This window comes from Mesoplodon mirus (genome assembly GCF_964341445.2).
Source record: "Mesoplodon mirus genome assembly, chromosome: 5".
Classification (NCBI taxonomy): domain Eukaryota; kingdom Metazoa; phylum Chordata; class Mammalia; order Artiodactyla; family Ziphiidae; genus Mesoplodon; species Mesoplodon mirus.
The window spans coordinates 73,451,378-73,478,364 of NC_138980.1; the positions used below are offsets into that span (position 1 = coordinate 73,451,378).

Consider the following 26,987-nt stretch of genomic DNA (forward strand, 5'->3'; position numbering starts at 1 on the left):
AAGAGAGCTGCCATTTATTTGAGTGGAATGAGCAGGATTGGGAGGCAAAATTGAGAGTTGATTTTGGACTTATACATTTGAGATGTAAATTAAATAGCCAAGTAGACCTAGGAAGTGGCTAAGTCTGGAGTTCCGAGAAGAGGACTGAGTGAAAGATATGAATTTGGGAGTTGTAAGCACGTAGATTGTGTCTAAAGTCATAGGCGTGGATTAACAAAGATTAGCAAAGGGAGTGGATTTTAGAGAAGTCGTCCAGGAGCGACCTCTGAGCATCCCGGCATCTAGAGATCAGCAAACAGAGTAGGACTGAGCAACAGAGAAGGATCAGCCACTGGGGAGGATGGAGGGAAAAGAACCAAGGAGTAGTCAAGACGCTGTCAGATGATGCCCCAAGTTCAAATAAAATGATGGCAGAGCTTGAATGTAATAACTGAGAAGTCAGCCTAGAGCTTGGTGAGAACACCACCAGCTCTGTGCTGAGGACTAGAGCCAGAGGATTAAGGAGCTTATGAGAGGTGAGGAAGCCGAGAGTGCACAGGTAACTCCTTCAGGAGTCTGGTCATTGACAGAAGTTGTTTATACGATGGATGGGGATGAGGAAAGGGAGAAGGTAGCTCGCAAGAGTGGAAGAACACGGACCACGCAGCTGCTGATTGAGAGGCCGGCAAAGGGAGTTACAGCCTCAGTAAGAGCAGGAGGAGGTGAAAGATGAACGGAATGTGGAGTGAAAACCTGGTGGTGCGGGAGGGCTCACGTGCCGTGCTCTTTGGATGTGAAGAATTCCGAGACAGAAAGAAAGGGACAGAGCAGGGTCGGGGAGAGGGAACCCAGCAATGATGGGGGAACAGGAAATTAAGAAGACATATGGCAACCTATCTCCTTTACAGGAAGAAATCTGTCCTCAAAGGGAAGGAGGCGCCACCCAGCCCTGCCAGTGGGCCTCAGCAGTGAACGTCAGGCACCGCTACATCTACGTGGCCCAGCCCGCCCTGAGCAGAGTCCTCGTGGTCGACGTGCAGGCCCAGAAAGTCCTCCAGGTACATCTCTCTAAGGGAGGGGGGAGCTTCCAGTTCTGGGGCACAGCCAGCCAAATCCTTCTTTGTTTTCTGCACACTCCACAGCTCCTAGGAGAGGTGGTCAGAAGTGGGAGGGAGCAAAGAAGATTCATGTGCATTTTTCATCAAGTATTTATTGCCTACTATGTGCCAAACTTTGGTCTAGGTGCTTGGAAAACAGCCATGAATGAGCAAGTCCTAGAAATTATATTCTAGCTGGGGAGACAGACCATAAATCAGAATTTTAGGGGCTATGGATGGTAAGAGCTACTTACAGGTTGAAAGGGGCAGAGGAACTGGAAGACTGTTGTTAAGCGGGCCTCACTCTGGAAGTGAACAGAACCTGAGATCCGAATGCCAGGTGGGACTCCCGCTCTGGGAGAAGAGGGAAGGCCAGTGGGACTGGAGCACAGCCAGGAAGGGGAGAGTAGGATGTGGTGAAGTCAGGGGTAAACAAAGGCCAGTGAGATAGCCAGACATTCAGGTGTTTTAATTAGGGGAGTGACATAATCTGACATTTTTAAAGAGTCAATCTGCTGCTCAGTTAAGGGCAGACTGGAAGATAGAACAGAGATATTGGTCACTGAAATAATCTGGGCAAGATGATGACAGCAGTGGCGGTGGTAAGAAGCTATCAAAGTCTTGCTGTATTTTAAAGGTAGACCCCGAAAGATTTTCTGCTCGATTGAATGTAAGGTTTGAGGGAAAGGAATAATAATAATTGTAATAATAATAATAATTTAAGCAACTGTACAATGGTGATGCCATTTACTATGTGTGGTGGGATGAATAATGGCCCCCAAGATGTCCACATCCTAATCCTCAGAACCTATGAATGTCACCTTGTATAGCAAAACGGATTTTGCAGGTATGATTAAGATATTTTTTTACCTTTTTTATTGGCGTATAGTTGATTTACAATGTTGTGTTCGTTTCTGCTGTACAGCAAAGTGAATCAGTTATACATATATCCACTTTTTTTAGATTTTTTTTCCCATATAGGTCATTACAGAGTACTGAGTAGAGTTCCCTGTACTATACAATAGGTCCGTATTACTTGTCTATTTTATCTATAGTAACGTGTATATGTCATTCCCAATCTCCCAATTTATCCCTCCCCCACTCTTTCCCCCCGGTAACCATAAGTTTGTTTTCTGTGACTCTATTTCTATTTTGTAATAAGTTCATTTGTATCATTTTTTAGATTCCACATGTAAGTGATATTATATGATATTTGTCTTTCTCTGTCTGACTTACTTCACTCAGTATGAGAATCTCTAGGTCCATTCATGTTGCTGCAAATGGCATTATTTCATTCTTTTTTATGGCTGAGTAATATTCCAGTGTGTGTGTGTGTGTATCACATCTTCTTTATCCACTCCTCTTTTGATGGACATTTAGGCTGCTTCCATGTCTTGGCTATAGTAAGTAATGCTACAATGAATATTAGGGTGCATGGATCTTTTCAAATTATGGTTTTCTCCAGATATATGCTCAGGAGTGGGATTGCTGGATCATATGGTAACTCTGTTTTTAGTTTTTTAAGGAAACTCCATACTGTTCTCCATAATGGCTGTACCAATTTACATTCCCACCAACAGTGTAGGAGGGCTCCCTTTTCGCCACACCCTCTCCAGCATATATTGTTGGTAGACTTTTTGATGATGGCCATTTTGACCGGTGTGAGGTGATACCTCATTGTACTTTTGATTTGCACTTCTCTAATAATTAGTGATGTTGAGCAGCTTTTCACATGCTTTTTGGCCACCTGTCTGTCTTCTTTGGAGAAATGTCTATTTAGGTCTTCTGCCCCATTTTTGATTGGGTTGTTTGTCTGATATTGAGCTGCATGAGCTGTTTGTATATTTTGGAGATTGATTCCTTGTCAGTCGCTTTGTTTGCAAATATTTTCTCCCATTCTGTGGGTTGTCTTTTTGTTTTGTTTATAGTTTCCTTTGCTGTGCAAAAGCTTTAGAGTTTCATTAGGTCCCATTTGTTTATTTTTCTTTTTATTTTCATTACTCTCGGAGGTGGATCTAAAAAGGTCTTGCTGCAGTTTATGTCAAAAATCGTTCTGCCTATGTTTTCCTCTGACAGTTTTAGTGTCTGGTCTTACATTTAGGTCTTTAATCCATTTTGAGTTTATTTGTGTATGGTGTTAGAGAATGTTCTAATTTCATTCTTTTACATGTAGCTGTCCAGTTTTCCCAGCACCACTTTTGAAGAGACTGTCTTTTCTGCATTGTATATTATTGGCTCCTTTCTCATAGATTAGGTGGCCATAGGTATGTGGGTTTATCTCTGGACTTTCTATCCTGTTCCATTGATCTATATTTCTAGTTTTGTGCCAATACCATACTGTTTTGTAGTATTGTCTGAAGTCAGGGAGCCTGATGCCTTCAGCTCTGTTTTTCCTCAAGATTGCTTTGCCTATTTGGGGTCTTTTGAGTTTCCATGCAAATTGTAAACATTTTTGTTCAAATTAAGAATTTTTAAATGGGGAGTTATCCTGGATTATCTGGGCAAGCCCTAACTGCAAGCACAAGTATCCTCATAAGAGGGAGGCAGGAAAAAATGTGACAACATAAAAGGAGGCAGTTTAAGGACTAAAGCAGGTTTGCTACACTGCTGGCTTTGAAGATTGGAGGGAGAGGCCATAAGCCAAGGAATGCAGCTCTAGAAGCTGGAAAAAGCAAGGAAATGCATTCTCCCTCAGAGCCTCTAGAGGGAGCACTACCTTGCATACATATTTATTCTGCCAGTGATATTAATTTTGGACTTCTGTCCTTCAGAACTGTAAGAGAATAAGTTTGTGTTGTTTCAAGCCACCAAGTTTGTGGCAATGTTATTGCAGCAATGGGAAGCTAATACACTCTGATAGAGGCTTTGAGCAAGGCAGGGGATACAGGTCATGAAGCAGATACAGGGGAAAATTAGTAATTCAGCTTTAGATTTTTTAAGCTTGAGCTGCCATTTTATATATATATACATATGCAATTGGATAAATAGTTCTGGAGTCAAAGGAGAGGTCTAGGCTGGAGATATGAATGTGGGCGTCATCCCCATGTGAACTGTGTTAAATCCAGTTAACTGGAGGAAATCATGGAGGGAAGCACAGATAGAAAAGAGGTCAAGGTTGGAGCCTTGAAGTATTCCAACACTTAAAGATCAGGAATGAGAGAGGAAGCCAACAAAGGAGACCAAGAAGGAGTAGCCTGAAAGGTAGGAAGAACATGAGGAGAGGGTGGTGTTCCACAAGCCAAGAAAAGAGTTTTTTAAGGGAGAGTTCGTGGCCAGTGGTGTCAAAGGTTGCTGAACGCATTCGTATGTTATGAAGACTGAAAACTAACCATTGGCTTTGGTACCACATGGATCACCTTGGTGGGAACAGATAGGACTATAATGGCAGAATGCAAGCCTGAGGGGGTAGATTCAAGTTAGAATCAGAGGGAGTAGAGATGGTGAATATAGACAACTATTTTCAGGGGTTTTGCTATAAATATGAGAAAACGTAGACAGATGAGGCAGTCGCTGGAAGAGGATGCTGAAGAAGCGTTTAGGATAGGTGATATTACAGCACTTGGATGCTAATGGGAAAACCTTCTCCCACAAGTCTTCCCTTTCCTCTGCATCATCGAAGTAGGCAGCAGTCAGTGGGATCCAGACCATACAAGGAGATATGCTAGCCTAAGAGAAAAGCACATTCTTTCATCATAACAGGAAGAAGTAGAAAGTATTCAGACACGGGTGCACAGAGGTGATACAATTGGTGATAGCTGGATGACCTTCTCTTCTGGTTGCCTTTATTTTCTCAGTGAAATAAGATGGAAAATTATCACCAAGGCTGGAGGTCTAAGGAAAGAGGTAAAGGATGTGAGATTGAACTGACCCGGGAAATGTGATAGGACTGCAGGGCAATAGTGAAGGCCCACTTAAGGATGAGGGGTGCAAATGTAAAGTCAGACCAGTGAGGAGGGTTGTATCTTTTTTTTCCCAGGAATGCTCAGCTGCCCAGGTGCAGGATCATTGTTGGGAGAAAGTTGTATAAAAACCAGAGTTGTGGTTGTGGTTTCTCCTGAAAAATATGATAGACTTTCCAGCTATCTTTTTGTTATTGATTTCCCTGGCCAGAGAAAGTACTCTGAATAATTTCAATCCTTTGAAATGTATTGACGCTTGCTTTATAACTCAGCTTATCAACTTTCATAAATGTTCTATGTGCACTTTAAAAGAATGTGTAAGGTAGATTTTACATATGTCAATTATGTCAAGTTGGTTTATTGTATTGTTCAGATATTCTAAGTGATTTTTTTGTCCACTTAGTCTACCAGCTGCTGAGAGGCATGTTGAAGTCTCCCACTGTTATTGTAGATTTATCAAGTTCCATCCATTTTTGCTTAAAAATTATAGTATCTTCCTCGGGGGGGAAGACTTCTTTCTTCTTACAAAATATCCCTCTTTATCTCTGGCAAAGCTTCTTGCCTGAAAGTCCATTCTGTCTAATATTAATATAGCTAAATCAGATTTATTTTGATTAGAGTTACCATGGTATAATTTTTCCATTCTTTCACTTTCGATCTTTCTATCTCATATATTTAAAAAGTGATCTCTTATAAAGCCACACGTATTTGGATTTTGGCTTTTATCTAGTTTAATAATCTTGGTCTTTTACTTGGATTATTTGATCCATGTATTTTTGATGTAATTATATGGTTATGTCTACCATCTTACTGTTTTTTCATTTGACCTACCTCTTTATGTTGCTTTCTTCGTCTTTTAGCTTTCTTTTGGATTAGTCAAACATTTTTGTTCTATTTCTCCCTCTATTAGCTTGTTGTCCATGCATTCTTTTATCATTGTTGTTATTATTACCACCACAGAGATTACAACATGCATCCTTGCCTCAATACAGTCTCATACAAATTATTGCTTCACTTGCCCAATAATGATAGAAACTTAGAACACTTTAACTCCTTTAACCTTCCTCCTGCCTTTGGCACTACTATGGGAATGAATTTTAATTCTACATGTAATTTAACCCCACAAGACATGACTATTATTATTATTTTGTACAGTTGATAGTCATTTACATTCACCCACATATTTACCTTTTCCATTGCTCTTTATTCTTTCCTGAAGTACATAGTTCTGTCTGGGATCATTTTCATTCTGACTGAACAAGTTTCTTTAATAGTTCTTTTAGTGCAGGTCTGCTGGCAACAGATTCTCATCGTTTTTGTTTGTTTGAAAATTTTCCCTTTATTTGTAAAGGATATTTGCACTGGATATAGAGTGCTACATTGGCAGTTAAATTCTTTCTGCATGTTAAGATGCCATTTCCGTTATCTTCCATTGTTTTTGTTAATAGGTCAACTGTCAGTCTTACTGTCTCTCTTTTGAAGATAATGTATCTCTTTTTTTCTCTCTGGCTACTTTCTAGATTTTTCTCTTTGGTCTTTAGCAGTTTTACATGCCCAGGTATGGTGTTCTTTGTATTTATTCTGATTTGGGGTTCTCAGAGGTTCCTAAATGTGTGGATTAATATCTTTAATCAGACTGGAAAACTCTCAACCATTATTTCTTCAAATATTCTGCTGCCTCATTCTCTCCCACCTCTTCCTTGGGAACTCTGAGAGAAAAAAAGTTAGACCTTTCCATTGTGTCCCACACATCTCTTTCACTCTTATTTTCCATCCTTTTTGTCTCTCTGTGGTTCAGTTTGGGCATATGCTATCAACTTGTCTTTCAGTTCAATAATCCTATCTTCCACCGTGTGTAAGGTATATATAACAAAACCTATTTATTGAGATCTTAATTTCAGGTGTTGCATTTTTTCACTTTTAGAATTTCTGCTTAATTCCTTTTATATACACAATTTTTAAATTATTTTTTTACAGATCACCTGTGAGTCTGTTTCTGTTGTCTTTTTTATGTTGTTTTCAGTTATATAAGCTGTATCTTGGAATGCCTAGTAATTTTTTCTGAATGTCAAACATTCCATATTACATTGTAGAGACTTTAAATGGCTGTCATCCACTGAAGAGGGTTTACCCTTTTCTCTGCTAGGAAGAGAGAGTAGAGAATGAATCACTTTAATCAAGTACGAAGTTAAATCAAGGCTGAGTTGCAGCTTTCATAAGGCTTAGTCAGTCTCTGATTCACTCCTAGTTAGGTAGCCCTTCAGGTCTTTAAACTGAGAGCTGGTGTGTTCTTCAGGACCTTTTCCCTTCCATGTCTTTGCTCCTTAGCATATTGAGACTGTGGAAAGCTCTGTTCTGAATGTAAGAGATTTTTAGTTTAGGTTTTCAGTCTCCTACTCCATACCACTTCAGTCAGAATGAGAATATGAAAAATGATTAGAGAAAGTTAAGCAGAAAGGAGAGATAATGCCTGCAGTCTAAAGAGGGCAGACAAATGGGATACCTGGAGGAGAATGTGTAATCAAGAGGGTTTTTTAAAGAGTGATAGAGAAAATACAAGAAACTAGAGATAGTGTCAGAAGGGTATCATTACTGGTGAGAAAAGCAGCTCTGGGTAGAGGAAGACAGTGCCAGATCATAAAGCCTTTGGTAAATGAAGGGAAGCAGCCAGGATGAGAGGATCAAGGAAGAGTAGCTGGAGGCATGAACAAAGGACCTGGGGTGTGTGAAGTATAGGAAAATAGAAACAGCCTCTACTTGAGGCTTCAGGGCAGAGGAAGTTTTAATTAGAGCAAGAAAGTACAAGGAGGGCTTCCCTGGTGGCACAGTGGTTGAGAGTCTGCCTGCCGAGGCAGGGGACACAGGTTCGTGCCCCAGTCCGGGAAGATCCCACATGCCGCGGGGCAGCTGGGCCCGTGAGCCATGGCCGCTGAGCCTGCGCGTCCGGAGCCTGTGCTCCGCAACAGGAGAGGCTACAACAGTGAGAGGCCCACGTACCACCAAAAAAAAAAAAAAAGAAAAAAAAAAGAAAGTACAAGGAGACTTCAAAGATGGTGATGACTGGAGAAGAAATATATTTCAGCAGGGATAGGCAAAATCAAGAGTTCAGATTTGATAAAGTTGTGGTCATCAACAGAGGAATGAATTCTAAAGTCATCAGAGTGTAATGGGTTATTTGAAGCCATGTATTGAATGAGCTCACCCAGGGAAAGGATATAGACAGAGACAAGATCAAAGATGAAGACGGGGGACATGCCACCATTTAGAAGTCAGGATGAGGAAGAGAAGCCAGGGAGATGGGAAGCTGAGTGAATAAAATGTTTCCAGAAGGGAATGGTTAACCATGTGGAATCCTAGTGAAATGTCAAGTTAGAGGAGGATCACATAGTGATCTCTGAATTTGACATGAAGCTCTAGAGCAGTTCAGTGGAGTGGTGAAGACAAACAGTTAAGAGGAAGTGGTTTCAGGGACTCCATAGACTCCATAGACATTTCTTTAGAGAAGTTTTAACCAGTGGGTGCAAAGGTGGTTTTCCCCCAAGATCAGAAAGGCTAGAATATGGTGGACTGAAATTTCAGAAATTTGTTGACAAGGTTTAAGTTATGGTGGCTGCAGTGGGGAAGAGGAAAAGATCACTGAAACCAAGAAGGAACTGAGAAAGCAGGGCTTTGAATGAAGGCACCACAGTTGGGGACTCAGGGAGGGACAGAGAAAACAGAGCATCTTTAGTGAACAAAGGGAGTGACTAGAACTTTGGCCAATGCCAAAAAGAGCAGGGGTCATAGTGGCATAACAAAACAGTTTTGGAACTTATAAAACTACATTCTGAGAAGTAGAAAAGTCACCATTTGACAGGGCCACTGGGGAAGCTCTGTCCTCAGAAAATAGCAGAGTTTCAGTTACAGCAGTAGAAAAAGACTCTGCCTGATGCTACAGTCTGAGTCCCAGAGGCTCCAGGTGAATGATATACCAGATAGAGTCTGCACGAAGTTAAGAGACAAACAGGTGATAATGGATGAGTTCAAAGTCAGTCTCAGATGACCCAGGAAGAAGAGCTAGAGAAGGATGCTGAGGGTTCAAGAGGCCCCCAAAGGCTTACAGGAGAAGTGATGGGAGGGTCCTAAAGCTGATTCTTGAGTGGAAAACTGAAAAAAAAAAAAACCTCTGTGTTTAGGCTTTTGTCAAGATGGTCTGGGTACCCTTTAAGTAAGACATGCAAGAATTTTTTTTTTGCGGTACGTGGGCCTCTCACTGCTGTGGCCTCTCCCTCTGCGGAGCACAGGCTCCGGACGCGCAGGCCCAGCAGCCATGGCTCACAGGCCCAGCCGCTCTGCGGCACGTGGGATCCTCCCAGACTGGGGCACAAACCCGCGTTCCCCTGCCTCGGCAGGCAGACTCTCAACCACTGTGCCACCAGGGAAACCCAAGAATTTTTTTAAAATAAATTTTTAATTTACTTTTTGGCTGTGTTGGGTCTTCGTTGCTGCATGCAGGCTTTCTCTAGTTGCGGCGAGCGGAGCCTACTCTTTCTTGCAGTGCGCAGGCTTCTCATTGCAGTGGCTTCTCTTGTTGCAGAGCATGGGCTCTAGGCATGTGGGCTCAGTAGTTGTGGCGCATGGGCTTATGGGCTCTAGGCATGTGGGCTCAGTAGTTGTGGCGCATGGGCTTAGCTGCTGTACAGCATGTGGGATCTTCCCGGACCAGGGCTCAAACCCATGTCCCCTGCACTGGCAGGCAGATTCTTAACCACTGCGTGACCAGGGAAGTCCCTGCAAGAAATTTTTAAAAGGAAGAACATTACTGACAACCAATTTTATGCCTCTGAAGACAAACCCAGAAGGGATGTTTCTACCCTGGGTTCCCAAACTGGCTCATTGTCAAGGCTGCTAGGCTGGCTTTCCACTCACCCAAGAGTGGCCTAGAAATGAATCAGCTTCTACAACAATGACCAACTTATTGCTGTTTTTTTTCAAGTCCATAGGTGTCGACCCTCTGCCGGCTAAGTTGTCCTATGACAAATCACATGACCAAGTGTGGGTCCTGAGCTGGGGGAACGTGCATAAGTCCCAACCAAGCCTCCAGGTATGTTGAGTACATGGAAGACAACACCCACCTGCAGGAAAGGGCTCTCTCCCTAGCTAATAAATGTCTCCTGCTTCCCTAGGTGGCTAATCACATTTATCCAAAGTATGTCCATGAAGGCTAAGGAGAGAGTAGGAAACATCCTCAGGATAATGCCCCTTATAGGCAATGAACAGGGTATCTTCCACCAGGCCTGCTATTAAAGACAACACTGATGATGGATAAGATTCTAATGTCATGACAACCAGAATGTGGCTCTTGGGCCCCACCCAGCCCAGCCCCAAAACACTTGCCTCTTCTGAGCCAGGAGCTCCTGGGGCCAAGCAGAAATGAACCTCTGGACTTCAAGCAGTGAGAAGGGAGCCAGGGCTTTCTTTACCTTGGGGTGCATGGGCTGGAGAACATTGTCAAAGCAGGCACCAGATGATAAGGAAGGAGAAGGAAAAGCAGCAGCAGCAATTATGTTCATAAATGGAAGCACATTACTGAGTGCTCACAGTGTTCCAGGCACAGGTTTCAATAACTGGCCCCTGGTCCAACCTAGGCATACATTCAGCCCTGCAGCCCATACATTCAGCCACTGCATTGTACTGCCTCTTGGGAAGAGCTTGGGACCAGGACATCTGTGGGATCCCTTCCTCCACCAGTCAGGAAAGGTCATCACCAACCCTATGTTGAGTGTGTCCGGCTCAGCCTTTCTCATCAGGGGTACATGAGAGGATTAAGCCCTACAAAAGGTGATTTGAATGCCTGTTCCCTCGATTGTCCCAGTGATGGTGCATAGAACCATTCTAGATGCACAGAAGAGAATTCACTGCATACAGTGGATTCCTCGGGATATTAGGGTTTTATTCTCTCTCAGAACCCCAGCTGAGAAGGGCTGCGGATGGAGCCAAGTTCACACTGTTCCCAAGACTGGTAAGAGGCCAGGGATACCCAGTCTACAGAAGCTTCCTCCTGGGGACTGACCACCTGCCTTACCTACCTCTGTGCTGCTGGGCCAGGGGAAGGACACTACTTCACCTCCTACAAAACAAGACTATTGTCCCTCATCAACACCATCAACACATCCTGGGCCCCGGTGAGCTGATGACAAATAATAACAATTAATTAGAGGACCTGGGAGCCCGAGTAAAGGTCACTCAGAACAGAGTATAAGCCCAGAAAATTGGTTCCTCTGGCAGCACTAAGAAAGCATGTAAGGAAATTCAAGGGGAGGGGCCACCAAAAAATATCTTTCTAAAACTAAAATTTAACAAAAAATGATTTCCTACTTTAAAACTGCAGTAGATAGATGAGTTGAAAATGCATGATTTCTACTGAGACTCAAAATAGTAGCCTGAAAGATAAAGAAAAAGAAAAATCCTCAAATCACAGAATACAAGAAAAGATTAAGATATGAAGTCTCAAAAGATGTTTCAAAGTCAAAAGAAGTTTAGAAAGAGAAAAGGTAATAGTTGGAATGGAGTCAAACATTAAATAAATCTGGAAGAAAATTTCCAAGTTGAAAAAGTAAATCATGTAGATTAAAAGGGATCTGTAAGTTCCAGGCTAACTTGATGAGAAAGAATGCATCTCTGCTCTTGGTAAAACTCTGGACTTCCAAGAATAAAGGAAAAATATTATAATCTTCAAGGCAGAAAGAAAAGTCACCTGTAAAAGAACAATTAGGTTGGCACTGGACTTCTCATCTGCAACAGCTGCTGGAAGACCGTGGCATCACATCTAGATGCTATTAAGATAAAAGGGCTGATATCCAAGGTATCATTTACCTGTCAGGACAAAAGAAAGACCTAAGGATATGCAAGAATTCAGAGAGAAGATCATGAAAGATACCAGAAAAACAGTAGGTGAACCAGATCAGAGACATCGATATGGCGAAAGATAAAGAGGAAACAGGCCTAAGTAAGAAACCTAGAGAGGAAGGTCCAAAAATAAAATAAGATGGATGAGGAGAGACTACCGGGAAATGTATTAATAAGTGCTAAATAAGGGCATTTGAATTAGGAGCAATGCACTGAAAGAGAAATTCTGATACCAGGCTCTAACTAAAGATGGTAAGTTATTTCTGTAAAAGTAAGGGTAGGGAGTGGAGGAAAGAGAGTAAAAATACTCAAAAATGTCATCTTACAGGGATAAGAGGATATAGAGAATGTTCTTTGAATTAATAGTTGAGATAGTTAACTGTCTAATTATTCCAAATGTGACAAACTGATTTCTCCTATTAAAAGCAGAGATGATGAGATTGGGTTTGGAACAGAGGGAGAGAAAACTAGCTGTAACTTGTTTACAAGAAACCCATAAAGTGATATTAAAAGGTTGAATTGAAAGGGGTGGAAATAGTGATGGTAGGTGGACAAAAAGATGTATGAGTGTAATATTAATATCAGACAAGGTCAAATTTAAGGTTAAAAGCACTAAACAGCATAAGGAGAAGCATTATGTGGAGACAAACAGCCAACAGATAGCAAACAACATAACTAAACACATAATACAAGAGTGATTAAAAATACAAGAACTTGATTTACAATGCACTTAAATTGTACATTCCAAAGAGGCAAAATAATGACATGGGAAAAATGAATAATATGAATAAGGAACTTGGTTTAATAAATATATAGAAAACCTTTCCTCTGACAAATAGAAATTTTTCACATGTCCACATATATGTGTCAGTAATCACAAAAATTTAGCAAATTTTGTAAAAGTCAGTGTTATAGGCTACATTATCTGATAATTAGAAACAATTAAAATGTGACCTACCTAATCAGGAAACACTCCTAGATCACTATTGCATCAAAGAGGAAATTAAAAGGAGAAATTACAAACTGTCTCAAAAGCAATGAAAAAGAGACTACTTCTCATCAAAACCTACAGGATACAGAGAAAGCTGTACACAAGGAATATATGTGTCTTAAAAGCCTGCAGAGAATGTATTTGTGTTAAGAAATAAGAAAAAGAACAAAGTAACTGGCAGGAAGGAATTATTTAAAAGACTCAAATTAGTAGAAATAAAAAAAAGACAAACAAAAACCAATAAATCCTTCACAAACCTGATAAAGATAAAAGAATATAAACAAAGTGAGAAATGAGAAAAGACATATTACTGCAGATAAAGGAGGATGAAAATAATTGTAAAATACTACTACACTGCAACTCTGGGGCAGCACATTTTAAGACCTAGAAGAAATGGATGATTGTTCGCAAAATGCAGAAAAAAAAAAAAACTGACCTAGTCAGAAAGAGAAAGTCAAGTACCATACGATATCACTTATATATGAAATCTAAAATATGACACAAATGAATCTATCTACCAAGCAGAAACAGACTCACAGACATAGAGAACAGACTTGTGGTTGCCATGGGGCAAGGGTGTGGGGGAGGGATGGACTGGGAGTTTGGGGTGAGCAGATGCAAACTATTACATATAGAATGGATGGACAACAAGGTCCCACTGTATAGCACAGGGAAGTATATTCAATGTCCTGGGATGAACCATAATGGAAAAGATATAAATATAATAGTTATGTAATATTTATATAAATTTAAAAATATGTATGTATAACTGAGTCACTTTGCTGTACAGCAGAAATTAACACAACACTGTAACTCAACTATACTTCAATAAAAAAAAAATTAAGGAGGAAAAAAAAACTGACCTAAGAAAAGGAAAACTTGAAATAGAACAATTACCAGAGAAGAGGTTTTTTAAAGATCAAAGATCTACCATAGTAAAATGTACAGCCAAGTTTTATCAAACCTTTCAAATGTAGGTAATTTTAATATCATTTGAACTATCCCAGACCATATGGAAAAAAAGGTGCAACTCCTTAGTATTAAAAAATAAAACTATCACCAGTTAGAATGGGCATCATCAGAAAATCTACAAACAACAAATGCTGGAGAGGGTGTGGAGAAAAGGGAACCCTCTTGCACTGTTGGTGGGAATGTAAATTGATACAGCCACTACGGAGAACAGTATGGAGGTTCCTTAAAAAACTAAAAATAGAATTACCATAAGACCCAGAAATCCCACTACTGGGCATATACCCAGAGAAAACCATAATTCAGAAAGACACATGCACCCCAATGTTCATTGCAGCACTATTTACAATAGCCAGGTCACGGAAACAACCTAAATGCCCATCAACAGATGAGTGGATAAAGAAGGTGTGGTACATATATACAATGGAATATTACTCAGCCATAAAAAGGAACGAAATTGGGTCATTTGTAGAGACGTGGTTGGATCTAGAGACTGTCATACAGAGTGAAGTAAGTCAGAAAGAGAAAAATAAATGTCGTATATTAACGCATATATATGGAACCTAGAAAAATGGTACAGATGAACCGGTTTGCAGGGCAGAAATAGAGACACGGATGTAGAGAACAAATGTATGGACACCAAGGGGGGAAAGCTGCTGGGGGGTGGGGGGGTGGGGGACGAATTGGGAGATTGGGGTTGACATGTATACACTAATATGTATAAAATAGATAACTAATAAGAACCTGCTGTATAAAAACATGAATAAAATTTTAAAATTCAAAAGAAATTAAAAAATAAAACTATCAACTAATCTCACTTATGAATACAGAAGCAAAATTCTAAACATGGTATTAAAAATAGAGTCCAACAATGCATCTAACTGCTCAAGCAGGGAACAAATTCCCGGGATGCAGTAATGGTTCACTCTCAGGAAATAAGTCAACATTACTCATAACACAAAACAGAAAAAAAGCTATAATATTTTCAGTAAATGCTGGAAAGGCATTTAACTAAATACAGCAGACATTCTTAATTTTTTTTTAAAAACTAAAAATAGGAATAGAAGACATAAACATAATGAAGACTATTTCCGAGAAACCAAGAGGAAATTTTGCCTAAATGACAAAACACTAAAAGCATTTTAATTAATAGCAGGAATTAGACCATTATGCCCACCATCACCATAATTGGAAAGTCTTAGAAATGCACTATGACAAGAAAATGAAATAAATTGAATAAACCTACCTTCATCTCTGTGGACTAGGGTTCAGGAAACCACTGCTTGCAGAAACTGCTCCTGGAAATGTCAGTGGGCAGAGCCTTTATGGTGAGCAATTTGGAAATGTGAACCAAAAGCCTCAGAACATTACTTTCAATCCAGCAACTTGACTTCTCAGAACTTATCCAAAGACGAGGATCAGGGATGGGCACAAAGATTTAGCTATAACATTATATGTTACTGCAATGTTTATATTTGCAAAACATTGAAAATACCATCTTAATGTTTCTAAATATCCAACACTAAGGAATTGTTAAACAAGCTTTGCTATGACTAAATGAAGGTGGTTCTATAAATGACGCTTATTCCACCAAGGCCCTGCCCCAGGAGCCAGTGTTGGAACCTTTGGCACCATCTCAAATCCTGCCCATCATGCTCTCGCCCACCCACTCCCAGCTTTCAGCTGCCTCTCTGCCCATCGCACTCGATATCTTGCACCCTGCCCTTCCCCAGCTGTCACCTCTCACCTGGCTTTGTCCACTCCTCTGAAGCAGATGCTCAGACTTCCCTACCCCACACTCACTACTAACTTACATCTCCTGATACCCAGCCAACTATGTGCATCTCCTGAACCAAGCCCCTAGAGCCAGGAAATTTGAGAGGCTCAAAAATTATCTTTTGGTCACAAATGTGCCCAGCCATGCGCTGGGACACAGGCCAAGAAGGAACTCATGACTCATTGAAGAAATGAGGCTGACTAGCCCATATCAGTTCAGTGGCCCATGACACCGGGTTTTGATGAAGTAACCTCTGGATATAGGGTGTCAGGGTGGTGAAGCATGAATGACACTGACTGCTGACAGCCTGTAATTTTCCATCTCTATTATAAGCTAAAATGACAGACCTTATATCAAGCAATGATTGCATGGCTTCTTGGAATTCTCTGGCATTTTCACCTGGACTCTCTAAGATCCAGTTTCCTCATACTGATATTTTCTTAATGCCTAGTTCTAAGCTTTTCCCATGGACTTACCATGGAAGCATCATTTGGCCTTTTTTTTTTTTTAATCACAGGAAAATAACCTAACTTTAGAGCTGCCCACGTCTGAAAATCAGAGCTCTCATCATTCTAATCCGGCATTCTGCCTGCTGACCCCTCGGGAAGCATGATCCAAAAAACTAAAGCTTCAAACCTGCCCGAGGAAGCAGTGCAGGTGCTGTTTGTCTTGTCATTAAAGTAAGAGGCAGAAGGCAGTTCCACTCTTAAAAGGTAAAAGCATCCAGAGCTCTAAGCCATGTGAGTCACAAAGCCCCATCACAAACTGTCCTCAGCCTCAGGCTGCAAAAATCTGAATCCTTCCTTCTGTATAAATGGCCACAACATGAAGATCAGGAAAAGTGTCTTCCCTCCCTGGTCAGGGTCTGGCATCTGCCTCCTGTCCTGCTAAGAGGGTCTGGGCTTGTCCTTGGGGTCCTCCAGCCAAAATTGCCCACAAACTGGCCAAGCCCCTCATCTGGCTGCAGGTCTGCCACCCTTCTGGGCAATCACCTAGAACTTGGAGGCTGAAGAGCACGTGCAGAAAGCAAGAGGACACAGGATGGCTGGCTCAGTGTCTCCAGCCTGCCTGTGCCCAAGGCCTCAGTAGCTGATGGACAAAAGCCCAGCCTGACCACAGGGGGCTTTCTGGCAGGGCCTCCAAACCATGCTCTCGTCCTGTCTAACCCCAGACATCACTTGGCTCTGTTCTGTGCTGCCACCATGTGCTTCCCTGATACAGACACAGCAGGGACACACACCAAGGGGTGGCTCAAGTTGCTTCCTGCCAGGCACGCAGGGGAGAAAGTGGTACCTCCAGAGAAACAGAGGCAGCATGCTCTGTCACTACCAATTTGTACAAAACACAGGGCCTAATTCTTCACTTCTCACAGCAAGTCCCCTTTGTGAAACTGGAACCCTCCCCAGCATCCTAATCACAGTCATCTAAATGACATGGCCAAGACACTATAAAACTCTTAGAGGAAAACATAGAACACTCTGATATAAATCACAGCAAGATCCTTTATGACCCACCTCCTAGAGAAATGGAAAGAAAAACAAAAATAAACATATGGGACCTAATGAAACTTAAAAGCTTTTGCACAGCAAAGGAAACTATAAACAAGACCAAAAGACAACCCTCAATGGGAGAAAATATTTGCAAATGAAGCAACTGACAAAGTATTAATCTCCAAAATTTACAAGCAATTCATGCAGCTCAATATCAAAAAACAAACATCCCAATCCAAAAATGAGCAGAAGACCTAAACAGGCATTTCTCCAAAGAACATGTACAGATTGCCAACAAACACATGAAAGGATGCTCAACATCACTAATCATTAGAGAAATGCAAATTAAAACTACAATGAGGTATCACCTCACACCAGTCAGAATGGCCATCATCAAAAAATCTACAAACAATAAATGCTGGAGAGGGTGTGGAGAAAAGGAAACCCTCCTACACTGTTGGTGGGAATGTAAATTGATACAGCCACTATGGAGAACAGTATGGAGGTTCCTTAAAAAACTAAAAATAGAACTACCATATGACCCAGCAATCCCACTACTGGGCATATACCCTGAGAAAACCATAATTCAAAAAGAGTCATGTACCACAGCGTTCATTGCAGCTCTATTTACAATAGCCAGGACATGGAAGCAACCTAAGTGTCCATCAACAGATGAATGGATAAAGAAGATGTGGCACATACATACAATGGAATATTACTCAGCCATAAAAACAAACGAAATTGAGTTATTTGCAGTGAGGTGGATGGACCTAGAGTCTGTCGTACAGAGTGAAGTAAGTCAGAAAGAAAGACAAATACCGTATGCTAACACATATATATGGAATCTAAAAAAAAAAATGGTTCTGAAGAACCTAGGGGCAGGACAGGAATAAAGACGCAGACGTAGAGAATGGACTTGAGGACACGGGGAGGGGGAAGGGTAAGCTGGGACGAAGTGAGAAAGTGGCATGGACATATATACACTACCAAATGTAAAACAGACAGCTAGTGGGAAGCAGCTGCATAGCACAGGGAGATCAGCTTGGTGCTTTGTGACCACCTAGAGGGGTGGGATAGGGAGGGTGGGAGGGAGATGCAAGAGGGAGGGGATATGGGGACATATGTATATGTATAGCTGATTCACTTTGTTGTACAGCAGAAACTAACACAACATTGTAAAGCAATTACACTCCAATAAAGATGTTAAAATAAGTAAATAAATAAATAAACATAAAAAATAAAATAAATGACACGGCCAGCACCTCTGACAGGATGCCTGCTTTCTCTAATAAATTATGGAATCAGTTCTCAGAGAGTGCCTCTGTGAGGCACATATGACAGAGACTCTCAACAAACCAGCCCAGGTGTCTGGCATCAAGGGAAAATACAGAGCCAGTCAACGATTCCAGCGTTGAGCATTTTCGTTACTTAAAACCTCGCCGCCTTTCCCAGGGTGGCCTAGGTGTTGAGAAGGTGGGCCTCCCTGTGGTGGGGGAGGCTGTCTCTGAGCAGAGATGCTTAGGTTCTGAGGACCCTCCCTCAGAAGCCCCAGCACAGCCCCTCCAAGCCCTCACTCTGCTGTCACATCACGGTGGCTGACAACATGCACCACAGTCAGTCAGGGGTAGGCCTGACCGAGCAGGAGGGAGCAATTCAGGCGTTCACTCCTGTCTCCCCACTTCCCCTGCCTGGAAGGATGGGTCCCTGCCTACGCCATTCCCAAGCATCTCCCACTCTGCTCCTGGCCCGCCCCACCACCACCGCCGCCAAGATGGTGACTTGCCCATAATCTCTCTCTCAAGCAGCCTGTCTGCCAGGGTCTCCACCAGAGCGTGCATGTGTCTGCAGGTTTCCAAGCCCCGCTGGGATGGGCCCTCACAAGGACTTCCGCTTTGTGTTGCAGGTGATCACAGAGGCCAGCACCGGTCAGGGCCAGCACCTCATCCGCACGCCCTTTGCAGGAGTGGACGATTTCTTCATTCCTCCAACAAACCTCATCATCAACCACGTCAGGTGAGACCGGCCCGCAATGCCCTAACCTACTCCGTGCCCCAGCTCAGCCCTGCACGGGGCAGCTTCGCCCGGGGTGGCCCTGCTCCTTTCTCTTTCTCCCCCACTCCTCCTGGGCTGGCTTTGGACCCCATCAGGAATGGACAGAGAAATGGCCCCATCCCCAGTCCTTAATTGTTAAAGAAGGCACCCAGCTCCTAATGCCCTCAGGGGCCCAGTGAGGTCAGGAAGTCTCACCCTTGGGTGAGGACAGCAGAGGAAAGAGGGAAACAACTGTGGTTAGTTGAGTACCCTCTCCTTGCTAGATGCAAGAAACTAGTAGAGGCGGTCTCGAATCTGTTTTATAGATGAGGAAACTTAGGCCCAGAGAAGTTAAGACACTGGCCAAAGTCACACAGCCAGGAACTGGCAGAGTCAGACTAAATGCAAAGCTGGGTCTCCTTTCAGTGCTCCATTTGGCCTCATTCTCTGCTAACCACAACCTGTGGTTCCTCTAGGAGTCCCCAGAGCAGCCATGCAGGGGCCTGCAAGGAAACAAGGCCTCCTGGGTGTCTAGTTTGCCACCATCCAAAAGAACAGCTTAACAATAACAGCCATGGCCTCGACTGCAAGCCTCATCCCAGCCTGGCCCTCCCCTTCCCTGTTCATTTCAGAGAACCCCTGACATTTTCTGTCAAGGCACCACTGCCAGAAGACTGAGCATGCCCTTTTATAAAGTCATCAAGACCCAAATGTCTTGTGGCAGTGTTTATGCCTTCCTTTACTCTGACATCAAGCACCTTTTTCCAGGAAGAAATGACTCATTTTTGCAAGCTGAAGCTGGACTTGTAAAAATAGGGCTCTCCCATTCATCTTTGCCCAAGGGAGAAAATAATCACTTTATGACCTCCCTACCTCACTGCAGAGAATACCTGGGACAGAGCCTCTAAAATGGTTGTAAATGGTAAACCCCCTCAAAGAAGCTGAATTCAGCCAGAAGTCATGCAAACTCAGGCTCTGCAGAGCCTGTGTGTGACTTTTACATTACAGTTTCTTATAAGCATGGGATTTTCTTTCCTGCTCTTTCCATGCTCTAGCTCTTTAAGGATGCTTTAAAGATGCTGTAAAGTGGGCATTTTCCCTACTCTGAGGCATAGCTTGTTTGTTATTCAAGAGAAAATTGTGGAAGAGATTTTTCTCTACTCCTGTAGGTGTACACAGCACCCAAAGGCCTCTGCAAGTGAGGGGTAGGCAGAGGCCCTCACAATCAGAGGGAAGTCCTGCCTGGAATCAGGCCCTTCTGCAGCTCACAACCAGCCTCCAAAGAGGAATTTCACAAAGTCCAGATGTGGCAGCTTCCACCTACTGACCTCTTCCACTAAAGCTCCCTCTTAGATTTAATCCTCCCAACAGCCCTTGGAAGGAACTACCCTCTTTATATTAGCAGGGGCTTGAAGAGGCAAGCAACTTGCCCCAGGCTCTGCACCTAGCAGGGCACCGCAGCAGTGCCAGGCCATCTGGCTGTAAAGGTAAAAGCTGTCCTTAGCCCCAGCCCAAAGGGGCTTCCTGCAACCAGCATCATCAACGTGGCCAGGGAAGAGGCTGCCCTCAACCCTTACCCACGTTCCTCTCCAAGGGTAAGGTAGCATGGATAGGACATCTGTCCTTGTTCTCTTGCATCTCCATCCCCAAGTTCTGACCCAGCCGGTAGTCCAAAAACCACCTCAGATATAGACTCACCTCTCCTGTCCTCCTAGCAGGCAGAGTCAGGGCGGACACCTCTTGTCCTTTCCCTCCAGCCACAGGCCCGCCACTTCCCAGCTGCCACAAGGCCTCTGGGGAGCTGAATCAAAGGCATCCCCGGGGCTTCCCTGGTGGCGCAGTGGTTGGGAGTCTGCCTGCTAATGCAGGGGACACGGGTTCGAGCCCTGGTCTGGGAGGATCCCACATGCCACGGAGCAACTAGGCCCGTGAGCCACAGCTACTGAGCCTGCGCGTCTGGAGCCTGTGCTCCGCAACGAGAGGCCGCGATAGTGAAAGGCCCGCGCACCGCGATGAAGAGTGGCCCCCGCTTGCCACAACTGGAGAAAGCCCTCGCACAGAAACGAAGACCCAATGCAGCAAAAATAAATAAATAAATTACTAAAAACTCCTACCCCCAACATCTTCAAAAAAAAAAAATTTGAAAAAAAAAAAAAAAAAAAAAAGCATCCCCGAGGCAGAAGCTGCTGAGGCACAATTATGCTCTTCCTTTACCATTTCTAAAGATGCGTGCATATTACAAGAGCATAAATCCAGGAACATTTTGTAACTCAACTGCATTTGGTTTGAGATCATAGATGAATCGCTTATGAAGCCATCTCCTGCAGAATGGTAGATCTTATTAATAGTTTGCTAGATCCCCAAAGGGTTACGATAAAGGAAAAGAGAAAGGATGCCATCGTTTGAGACAAATGACCTATCCCCTACCCAAAAAGTCCTCCTGACCTCTGACCTCAGTTTGCATCTCCTCCCAGGTTCGGCTTCATCTTCAACAAATCTGACCCTGCAGTCCACAAAGTCGACCTGGAAACACTGATGCTCCTCAAGACCATTGGGCTGCAGAGCCACGGCTGCCTGCCACAGGCCATGGCCCACACCCACCTGGGCGGCTACTACTTCATCCAGTGCCGACAGCACAGCTCCTCTCCAGCCGCCCCACAGCTGCTGCTCGACAGTGTCACGGACACCGTGGTCGGCCCCAATGGCCACGTTACCGGCACCCCACACACCTCCCCCGATGGGCGCTTCCTAGTCAGCGCCGCCTCCAACAGCCCCCAGCTTCACGTGCAGGAGATCACGCTGCGGGGGGAGATCCAGACCCTCTATGACCTGAAAGTGAGCCAGGGTGTCTCAGACGTGGCCTTCCAGCCCTCCTTCACCCAGGGCGACCAGTACTACGTCTACGCCACGCTGGAGACAGAGCCGGACCTGCTCTTCCTAGAGCTGTCCACGGGGAAGACGGGCGTGCTGAAGGGCTTGAAGGAGCCGCCCGCGCCCGCGGGGCCAGCCCGAGCCTGGGCCGGGCCCCGCAGGATCGTGAGGGACAGCGGGCTGTTCGGGCAGTACCTCCTCACGCCAGCCCAAGAGTCACTGCTTCTCATCAACGCGAGACAAAACGCGCCGCGGTGTGAGGTGGCAGGAGTAAAGGGGGGGACCACAGTGGTGTGGGTGGGCGAGGTATGAAGCAGCCACGAGCACCGCCTGGTACTGACACCACAGCCCCAAGCAGGCACCCTGTACATTTTTACAGACAAAAGCAAAAACCTGTATTCGCTTTGTGGTTCAACACTGGTCTCCTTGCAAGTTTCCTAGTATAAGGTATGCGCTGCTAACAAGACGGGGGTTTTTCGTTAGGACGTATGATTTCTGCCTTGAGCTACGATGAGAATATGCTGCTGTGTAAAGGAATCATTTCTGCGCCCAGCTACACGCCACGTTACCTGGGCTGCCATGGAACCAGGAGCTCCTGCTTTCCAGGCGGATGCTTCTGTCCGTTGCCTTCGCCTAGTCATTCTCCAGGGTCCGGCCAGACTTCACCCTGATGTGGCCTGAAGACACAGGCTCCCTGGAGCAGGGCTCTCCCTCCTGGCGTGAGAGCCACATTGCCCTCGCTCTGGACCTCATTTTCTCCTTCGCAGTTGCTTCTTGCTTTTCTTTCCATTTGACTTGTAAGCCTGAGGGAGAGCCAACAAGACTTATTGCATCTTGGGGGATGGGGAAATCACTCACTTTATTTTGGAATTTTTGATTAAAAAATAATTTTTTATAATCTCAAATGCTAGTAAGCAGAAAGACGCTCTCCGAGGTCCAGCTGTATTCCTCCCTGCCTTAGGCCATGGCTCTGAGAGTCACCACCCCACATCCAGAAAGAAGACAATGGCCATCAAGCGATTGTGGTTCTCTGCACCAGGGACACCCCCAAGTGCAGATCAGGCCACCACATTGGTAAAGGCTCCGTTCTGGGTTGGGACCCCAAGAGACCAAGACAAACCCTGCGTGCCTGCTTTTCAGTACTGAAGGGGGACATTTATTAGCCAGCCCAGTACCCCAGATTCAGGGCAGACCAGGCTTGCCTGGAAAGGTGTGTGCGGCCTGCAGAAAGTGGCCTCCAGGCTCAATGCAGAAACCCGAAGGATACAAGTGGGGTTCAGGCAGGTTCCTTAGGCTATCCCTCTTAAAACCCCATTTCTCTTCTCCCTGTGGCCCTCACACTCAGCTCTGGCACCCCAGTCCCGGCATCGTCATAGCACAGCACATTTCAGTAAGTGTTTCTTACACTTGGGTCCCTCTCTCCCCAGTAATACCCAAGGACACGGGCTGGCACTGCTGCAGTGTTCCCAAATGTCTCAGGCTGTGGTAGGCTCTGCACTGGGCATCAAAGAAGTACAACCCAACAGCCCCGTGAAGATAGCCCATATCAGAGAATCTCAGCAAGGAAGAGGCCCCCTTGGGCTCTCAAAACACCCCTTTCCTTCTCGTGCACATCAGTGGCCAAATTGCACTTGTATGCTTTCTGGCTTGAAGGGTCATTTTTCAAGCCACCTGAAGTTGGAAGAGGTGGTCCCATCACAGACACATGAGGTTAGATGCCTTCACCTGCCAACATGGCCATGAGTTTCCTGGGCTGCTGAGGAATGGCCCCTTTCAGAGAAAGGAAGACACAGACCTTGCCTCACTGGAAACAGAGCTTCTCACTCCCACCTAACTGCCCAACCCACCTGCCTGCCACAGAGTTCCTGACATTGGCCAATCCTCTAGTGTGTTTCATGCATCTCAGTCCACCAAACTCTTGTCCCCAACAACTCCCAGGGTGTGCCTAGACAAATAACATTCATAGATTTTTTTTAAGATACAGTATGTAGATATAGGTTGAAGAAACTGACCTCAAAAGCCTAATATTCAGTTTCACAATAACTGGGATGGATGGAAAACACATCTCACCTTTTTTTTTTTATTCCTGCCTCAATGTCTTGACACATTTTCTTCCAAAGTCCCACTTCTATCCCTGAAATTCTCCAACTTTCGTGAGCTGCTTCCTTTGGAAAACATCTTCTGAATTGTGGCAGTCCCTGGAAGAAAAAGAAAGTCTCTGAGCCTACATGAAGAAGAGCCCACCAACTGCCAGGCCAGAACACTGGCCCCTCTGGACTGCAGGATTGCTGAGTAAAAGACCAATCCAGTCCCAACTGGCCTTTTCAACTGGGAGTGACTTCAGCAGCACCTGTTCCTTTTCCACAATTCCTTCCGCTTCTAAGTGTGTCTGGAAAGCTTCTCTGCCTCTCGTCCTAACTGTGAAGTTGCAAAGCTGGAGATGGCCAGTTTAGGTCTTGCTGCCAGCATTTCAGACACAATTATATAGGAGAGGGGAATCACAGCCCTGAAAACTGTGAAATTTGCAAATTCACAAAGGAAAGTCAATGTGTTTTTAGCAGTGCAACCGACTGAAGGGCTGGCTAGGACTCCACCTGCCCCTTTCTCCCACACATTAGCCCCAGCAGAGGCTCATGGAACACAGTTTGAAAGCCACTGCAGTACGAAGTCATCACAACAGCCAGCGATCCTTCTGATGAACACAAATTATCGGCTATCTACTAATATTTCACATTAAAGGAGTATTCAGTTTACCAAAAGAATCACCCCCAAAGCCACTTACGTGATGAACTATTTCAAAATTACTGGATTTTGAAACAAAGTTCATTTCACAAAAATTTAACATAGATTTTTTTTCAGACTAACAAACAGAAGTAATTGACACCTACGGTGACATTAAAGATTTGAAAGGGAGGCCCTCATCCTCCTCTGCCCAAGTGAGCAAGACCCCACATGGAGGTTCTCGGTCCAAAAGCCCACGCAGCCACCCACGGATTGATGGTGGGAAGAGGGATTTGTCTGCTTCTAGACACCTGCATGGACTTTCTGTGCAAGTAAGCTTGCTTGTGAACCACACACAGTGAGGCAGATAACATCATCGCAGCCCCAGTAACACTGAGCCAGCGAGCCCTGCCTGGGGCTGGCCCAGGCCCCTTTTTTAAGGCTCCAAGTCATTTGAGGGTCTTGCTACTTTCCCCAAGCCCCCAGAAGTAGCTGGAAGAGCCCTGTAAATCTAGGCTGGGGCCACACTCATACCAAGCTTCATATTCTGTGACCTAGATAGAGCATCACGGGAGACAGAAGCTCAGTCCCTGCAATCCACCCCCCCCCCCGCCCCATCTCAGCCTCCCAGATCCAGGTAAGTGCCCTGGAGGACAGCACTCCAGCCCAAATAAAGCCAAGAACCGCCTGCTGCCCTAGGGAATTGTAACTGCTGAGTCTTCACTGAGGAAAGCAGCCTGGAGTTGGCTTTGTGTGGCCCCCACTTCTTTTCTGCTGACCAAATAACCTGTGAACTAAAGGAGATTTCAGAACTGAGATGTGAAACAGCTTCATGATGGATATATTTTTCTACAAGGGGCTTAAATAGTAATCCATTCATTTTTCACAATGTGTTTCATTCAGGTACCACGGACACTGCACCATTTCATTACCAAATCCCACAGCTCACTCTCCCATCCTCCTCTTCAGAAGCCAGCCTCCAGGAGCAATAATACTGCTCCCAACGCCCTCCTACACATCCACCAATCTACCTCACATCCTCTTTCTTCCACCCGGCACCTCCTCCTTGCACCTGGCACCTCTGAGCCAGGAGGCCAGACAGGTGATGTAGGATGACAACGATGCTGACATCGATGGCAAACTTCTTTGCCATCCTCCCCAACCCAGGACCCCAGATCCCACTCCAAGTACAATCAGAACCCACTGGGACATAGCCGCTTGCTACCCAAAATCACACCCCCCAAACCCTAGCTCACAGCCCTTTGGAGTTAGGTGACCAAGACAAGCGAGAACTCAGAACTGTCAGGGAAGTCGGCTATTATCAGACAGAAACTGTCAGACGGGAATATAGACCATAACATCTCAGTCAAGCCCTTAGAGGGCTGAGCTACACCTCCCTCCATCCTCACTTTGTTCTCTGCCTTTCCTGCTCCCTTCCTATGCCTGGGGCCTCCTGCTCATGAGCCACTCCTACAATTCAAGGGGCAACTCACCTGACCACCACACCAGCCCCCAGTGGCCTTTGCATGCTGCTTCCTTGCTTTGGGTACAAGTGAAAAGTCACTCATAGGGCCAGATGTTACTATTTGCTCCCAGATTGGCACATAGGCAAAGCAGTTTTGTTCAAGAAAGTCACTAACTGCCTTGATTTCTCTCCAAAATCAAGAGATCATAGAACAGAGGGGCTTAAAAAAGTTCAAGGGGGAAATATACAGTGTTTATACTCAAGGTGTGACTGCAAGACCCCAAATACCTGGTGGACTACAACCCACTTCCTGCTTTTGTCTACACCAGGTTACCTGCCAAGCCACTTGAGGATTTGAGCATCTTATCTGGGCCTTCAGGGTTTAGGCACCAGCCACCCAGCCGACACCTGGAGCCCAGCAAGCAGAGTTTCACCCATCCTTTGGACCTGTGAGCAGCATTGGGAATTTAACCAAACGCAATGTGTGAAATTATGGAAGATGGGGGAGAGCAGGAATTGACCTCCAAACTTCACAGCAAGGCTTCTTTAGCCAGCACAAGAGTGTTGAGCATGTGCGTGGTTTTTGAACAAACCGCAATTCACATACCCCTCTTTCCAAGCTCACCTTGACTAACATGGGACCATCCCTTTCTGCTGTGGCCCCAGGGAGCAGGCCATGCCCTGGAGGGCTGTAGAGGGCTCAGTCTGCATGCCACAAAGCAATAACTGTCAACTCGACCCTACCCCCAGCCCAGTGACACACAGCTCTCCACATGTCACCAAGGCGGGATCAGACAATGCTGCCCAGT

General features: G+C 44.6%; 1 protein-coding gene across 5 annotated transcripts in view; it reads left to right on the forward strand.

Annotated features, from left to right (window-relative positions):
* FSTL4 (follistatin like 4) overlaps positions 1-22,826 on the forward strand; it is a 728,090-nt gene extending 705,264 nt beyond the window's left edge. For all 5 annotated transcript variants that reach the window (XM_082624020.1, XM_082624019.1, XM_082624022.1 and 2 more), the window contains 4 exons: positions 888-1,037; positions 9,951-10,058; positions 18,994-19,103; positions 21,596-22,826. In XM_082624020.1, coding sequence (XP_082480146.1) covers positions 888-1,037; positions 9,951-10,058; positions 18,994-19,103; positions 21,596-22,304 — 1,077 coding nt within the window. In that variant the 3' untranslated portion in view covers positions 22,305-22,826. The remainder of the gene's footprint in view (positions 1-887; positions 1,038-9,950; positions 10,059-18,993; positions 19,104-21,595) is intronic.
* Positions 22,827-26,987: the final 4,161 nt, after the last annotated feature.